General features: G+C 35.7%; 1 protein-coding gene across 1 annotated transcript; it reads left to right on the forward strand.

The window, feature by feature from the left end:
* Nucleotides 1-4067: 4067 nt before the first annotated feature.
* On the forward strand, nt 4068-5393 carry LOC133697288 (BAHD acyltransferase At5g47980-like). The gene has a single exon (XM_062119766.1). It carries the CDS (start codon nt 4068-4070, stop codon nt 5391-5393), a length of 1326 nt encoding a protein of 441 aa, XP_061975750.1.
* Nucleotides 5394-6488: the final 1095 nt, after the last annotated feature.

Genomic DNA, 6488 nt, shown 5'->3' on the forward strand with positions numbered 1-6488 from the left:
AGCGTACTATCTAGGATGCAAGGGCTCAAAGACGCTCTTAAAAGGACTAGACATAGGGCTAGAAAGTGCACTGTTTGAAATGATTGAGGACTCAAAGGTATATTTTAAAAGATAGGACTGGTAAAATATAAAACCATTAAGGATTCTTTTTCTTAGATTCTTAACAATGACCCAATTGCAATGTATACTTACCTAAGAAATATAGATCTCTATTTCTTCATGAATTGCCTCCTTTTGAAGTTAGATCTCTATTAACTAGCTTCGGTGGCTTCTTGTTTTTTGCTTACTCGAGCTGTCGCTTATGATCTTGATTTATAGAAATAATAGATCATTAGACTGTATCTAAATTGCACCCTACTTAAAGACCTTTATATTCAATTTTGTTCAACATCCTCTGCCTTCTCAAAAAAGGAATCTCAGAGTCTTCTTTGGATTGCTCCAACCTAATCATATCCTCAAATGTTCTGGGCTTTGAGTTTCTTTTTTTAAGTATAAAGTTGTGTGAAAGAAGATTTGATTATTTACAAGTATTGCTTTTTCAAAAAAAATTTGGAACTTCAAATATTTACACAACATTGTAATTAAACATAAATCATAACAAAAACAAAACAAAAATCATCAAAATCCTAAAAGAGACCTTTTAGAGGCTGGAGATAGCTTGAGGAGACTGCTACATGGTGCTGGAAATGGAGAAACAATGGTGGTGTCTGGGTTTCACGCGTCACTGTCACTGTCAGCGCATGGTTACACGCATCACTGTTGGTGAACTGGAAAACAAGGTGGATTTGAAGCGATTTCTTCTTCTCTTTCTTCTTGTGCTTATGGTGGCTCTCACCATGACCTGCAACTAAAAGAAATCACACAGGTAGTTAATTTGTCTTTTTTAGATATGTTTCTTTCTCTGCTGCAAATAATGGTCACGATTAAAATCAAGGGAGGGAGTGGCTAGTATTTGAGCTCGCAGGTTGCTGGAGGGAAAGATGGTGAATTGTTATTGTTAAGGGTTGGTGACTGACGTCTATTGTTGGTGTGGGGTTCAGTTTTGGCAGTTGTTGATGGTGCTTGTATGGCGTGGTGGAAATCGTAAAGAAGAAGAAGCTATTGTGTCTCAACCACCGTGGGGATGAGAAGTTGATGGTGTTGGTCGTGGGTGAGTTGCAGTTAAAAGTGGATGGTTGGATCGATTATTTTTTTATGTTGTTGGACAGTGGAGAAGAAATAGAGGCATCACATGTGGGGGCTGATGATGTTGTCGTAGTCGTCCGTGGTTGGTGTTGTTGAAGTCGAAGAGACTCTTGATTGCTATATATGGTGGATGCTTTTGTTGTATCTCTTAGTGAAAAATGGGTGCTGCTCATAGTGGTTGGTTCCAATAGTGGTAGCGAGTTGGAGGAAAGGGAAGCTGTTAAAGGTGGTGGCGATGATGGCCAATGATGGATCAAATGGTCATATGAGAATGTTGATTTACTTTGATTGGTTCTACTAAAAAAATAAAAGCAACTGGGTTTGGTTCTTTTACGGTGATAAATGAGGGGAGGTTTACTTGTTATTAAGCTTACAATGGTATAGGTTGGTTTTTCAGTTGTACTGGAGTGAAGAGGGAGGGCTTTTTAGAGTTTTGTTTGTTTGTTTGTTTTTTTTTGTAATGGACCCCTCCACTTCTTGTATGAGTTAAACACCCTTATATTAGTGAAAGATTTTATCCTTTTTTTTCAATTACTTGGTACAACAAGCAACCTAAAGATTTTATCCTTTGTTTGGTTTTCTTCCTTTTCATTTTGGAATCTTTGTCAAATTTTTTTTTTGTTTTTTTGTATTTTGGTTTTAAAAAAATAGACAATATTAACGCTAACTCAAATGAGAAAAATCAACAATTTTAAAAATGACACCTTAAATGTGAACGCGTTGTAAAGAAATTTGAAATTTAAATTATTTTGAGATGACACTAAAAATGCTGAAAATAACATAAACACATCAAGAATATATTTTTGATTTTTTGTATGTTGAAAATATTTAGAAAAACAAGGGGTCAAAAATTAGGCTACAACAATATAGTTATTTTTTTTTATAAAAAAAACATGTTATTAAATTTTAGAAACTTCATAGGCATGTGGAAGGGTTTAGCGATTTTAACTTTTCTTTTTAATTTTTTTTAAATTCATTTTTTTTTATTTTATAATTCAATATTGAGCTAATTGAGAATTGAGTTTCATAATTTGTTTCGTTTTTTTATATGAAGTTATCATAGTCTCTAAAAAAGTTTCAGTATTGGTTTGACGCTCGATTTTACAATAGTTTACTTTGGTTATCATATAGTTAAATAAAAAATAATTTTGAAAAAAAACAAGTTATTAATGCCAATGGAGTCCATTACCCGGTTTATGGGTTTGACATGTTGACTTGGGTTACTTTGTTCATGGGTTTAGTGAGTTTATCCATCAAACCTCCGATATGTTTTTTTTTTAGTTTATGGCCCTTTGATTTTTTTAATTATTTTTTTAATTTCATTCTTCTTCAATATTAAATTGGCTGAGAAAAGAACCTTATGGTTTATTTTATTTTTTACTTTCTATAAGGTTATCATGACCATAGTTTTGAAACCCGACCCGACGGGTTGGCTTGGGACCCGGCTGACCCAGGGCTGGAATCAGGCCGGGTTTAAGAAAAAAATAAGAGAAGTCAAAAACCTGGCTGCCCTGGCAAGACCTGGTTTCAACCCGTGACTATTTCTTTTTTTAACCAAAATAACATCATTTTGATTTATATATATAAAAAAGAGTTGACCCGATGACCAGTCAAAACCCGACGACCCGGGCAAAACCACTAAACCAGGCCTTAGGCCAGGTCGACCACTGGGCCAGTTTTAAAAACTTTGATCATGACCTTAAATAAACATCATTTTAGGGCTGGTGCTCGATTTTGCAAACATATAATTTTATCAAAAAATTAAACAAAAATAATTTACAAAAACAACAAAGTTATTAAACTCATTGAAATCCATGACCCAGGTCGCAGGGTGACCGAGGTTGATCCAATTTGATATCGTATCAATATTAAAAAAATTATCGTTTTAATTTTTTTAAAAAAATATGTCATGTTTTTACTGGTCATGCAAGTTATCTTTGGACCCATTAAATTAAATGATTTACTTTGAATCAACTCCCACGCAGTTTAATTTGAAACTAAAGTTGGGCAAGAAGCCGAGTTGACAAGTTTCAAGATCGAGTTGCTTGAATAAATTTAATGATACTGTCAAAAAATATCTATACTTTGAATATTTTTTTAGTTTAGAAAAAAATAGTCCAACTCGTAGCGAAGCGTGAGCGAATGTATTAGTGATATATTGAAACAAGATAAAAGAAGAAGAAAGAAGAATAATTTTATCAAAAAATTAAATAAAAATAATTTACAAAAACAACAAAGTTATTAAACTCATTGAAATCCATGACCCAGGTTGCAGGGTGACCGAGGTTGATCCAATTTGATATCGTCTCAATAGTAAAAAACTATCTTTTTAATTTTTTTTAAAGATATGTGATGTTTTTACTGGTCATGCAAGTTATCTTTGAATCCATTAAATTGAATGATTTATTTTGAATCAACTCGCACGCAGTTTAATTTGAAACTAAAGTTAGGCAAAGAGCCAAGTTGATAAATTTCAAGATCAAGTGCTTGATTAAATTTAATGATATTATTAAAAAAATATTTATACTTTTAATATTTTTTAAATTTAGAAAAAAATAGATCAACTTGTACCGAAGCGTGAACAAAATGTATTAGTGATATATTGAAACAAGACAAAAGAAGAAGAATAATTAAAGTACATTTCATGACATCGTGTGATGAAGAATGTGAGGAAAACTAGAGTTTTCAATCCATAAAATTACAACCTGGCAGAGAAATAAATAAAATTTTATGATATTTTATAAAAATCTTAGATTAACTTTTTTTTAAAAATAAAATAATCATCTCTATTTATACTAGTTTTAGATCTAGATTACTATAGAAAAGAATTCATAATAAAAATTTACTTAACTAATACATTTCATCTAGCAGGATTATCCATCATGTCTGTGCTACTGAGAATCGAGATCATGCAGAGAGAAACCATCAAACCATCCTCTCCAACGCCCCTTCACTTAAGAAGTCTCAAGCTCTCTCTTCTGGACCAGTTCATGCCAGTAGTTCACATTCCACTGCTGCTATTTTACCCCAGGAATGGAAACGACACTGATCACCTAGCCAAAGCCACGGAAAGGTCACTGCTACTAAAGACCTCACTGTCTGAAGCCTTGACTCATTTTTATCCATTCGCAGGCAGACTCAAAGACAATTCGTCCATTGAATGTGATGACCATGGGGCTGAATATATCGAGGCTCGAATCCATTGTATTCTCTCTGATATTCTCAAAAAGCCTGATACTGAAGTGCTAAAACAACTCCTGCCTGCAGCTATAAGTGAAGCAGCCACGGCCAGGGATAGTCAATTACTTGTCCAAGCTAATTTCTTTGATTGTGGTGGCTTGGCAATTGGGGTGAATCTTTCTCACAAGGTTGCAGATGCAGCCACGGTAACATCATTCATCAAGTGCTGGGCTGCAACCGCTCGCAGGTCGAGTACTGAGGTGGTGATCAGTCCAGTGTTCATGGGTGCTTCTATTTTCCCACAAATGGATTTACCAATCCCAATGCTTCCAGTAGATTTGATTCAAGGAGAGTCTGTCATGAAAAGGTTTGTGTTTGAAGCTCCCAAAATTACTGCGCTCAAGGCTAAAGCCATCAGTGCAAGCGTGCCAGATCCAACACGGGTGGAATCTGTAACAGCGTTGATCTGGAAATGTGCGATGAGCGCATCAAGATCAAACTTGGGGGTTCCTAGAAAATCTGTGTTGTCTCTTGGCGTGAATATTCGGAAGAGGCTTGTGCCAACCTTACCAGACAACTACGGTGGGAACTACGTAGGTAGTATATCAGCGAGGATGGAGGATCATGATGATTTAGAATTGCAAGGTATAGTGAGCCGTATAAGGAAAGATCTTATAGATTTTGGTGAAAATTATGCTAAAATAACCCAAGGGGATGATACTTCGTTAGCAATTTGCAAGGCGGTAGAAGAGTTTGGAAAGATGGCCATGAGCAAAGATATTGACTACTATAACTGCACCAGTTGGTGTAGATTTGAACTTTATGATGCTGATTTCGGATGGGGAAAACCAACATGGTTGAGTACTGTTTTCACTATAGAGCTGAAAAATCTTTTGTGTTTGATCGACACAAGGGATGGTGATGGAATAGAAGCGTGTATAAGCTTGAGTCCAGAAGACATGGCCTTGTTCGAATCCAACAAGGAGCTGCTTGAGTTTGCTGCTGCAAATCATAGTGTATCAGTTTAGCTCAGATGGAAAGAACATGTTTGCGAGGTCCAATGTGTGATGTAATGCGCTTGAATCATCTGTTCATTACATTTCATTCTCTGTTTTAGCGGTGGTGAAATTTCTTTTCTTTTTCTTTTTTTCTTGTTGTCTGGCTATCAAATTTTACAGTAATGTAATAGAGTTTCTCAACAGTATCATTTTAGTTGCTCTAATTTTACGAAATGCCACCACAGGTGAGCCATTGAACAAAAATCAAGCTGTATTTTTAAAAAATCATAACAAATATGAACACTTGGGGGTTTAATTCACACCTTTTCTTCCGGAGCACTTGAATCGGACGGGATAACTAACAAGAATATGGCACCTGGAGCAGAGCAAACACAAATCTCCAATGCCTTGCGCCTAATGACAAGAAAAACTTTACATTTACGTCACCAACACATGGTGGTGCTTCTTACAAATAAATTGGAATCAACATAAATGAATTGGCAATAGTCCATAGAGCCCTGAGGGGGGGTGTTGGTGATAACAAAACATTACTCTCCGGAGACAATCAAGGCAGCAATCAAATAGAAAACCACTCCAAGCATCAAGGAGCAATCCATGGAAATCCAGACGATATATAGGAGCTGATTAGTTGCACGTATAGAATCTTAGATATCTTTCTTTATAGAGCTTGTACTGTTATTATTATATTTTAATAGTTTTCTATATAATGAAGAATTCTACACCATAAGCAATCGCTGTGGTTTTCATCATTGTCTCTAAAAACTCTTCACATCTCGTTCGGAAGCCCAACATTACGAACCATAGATTCATTGGCACTCTCATCGTTCTCGGTCTTGTTGACAAGTGTTCTGGGCTGAATCCCAGAGGAGTGCTGGAAATAGAGTGTCCATTTTTTAAAGGAGAAAAGAGTAGGGCTTCACTTTGGAAGCGGATCCCTCTTTGTTGTGTCCCACAAGCTCAAGGTTTAGTGGAAATGCTCGACAAGGATTGGATGGATTTCTATGTTTGGACTCCTAATGGCAGCAGCAAGTCTGCGTTATATCAAGACGAGGCATAATGGATGCTCTGAAAACAGCACTTTCTGATCTCTGGATTAATGATGTC

The sequence above is a fragment of the Populus nigra genome, chromosome 6 (genome assembly GCF_951802175.1).
Source record: "Populus nigra chromosome 6, ddPopNigr1.1, whole genome shotgun sequence".
Taxonomy (NCBI): domain Eukaryota; kingdom Viridiplantae; phylum Streptophyta; class Magnoliopsida; order Malpighiales; family Salicaceae; genus Populus; species Populus nigra.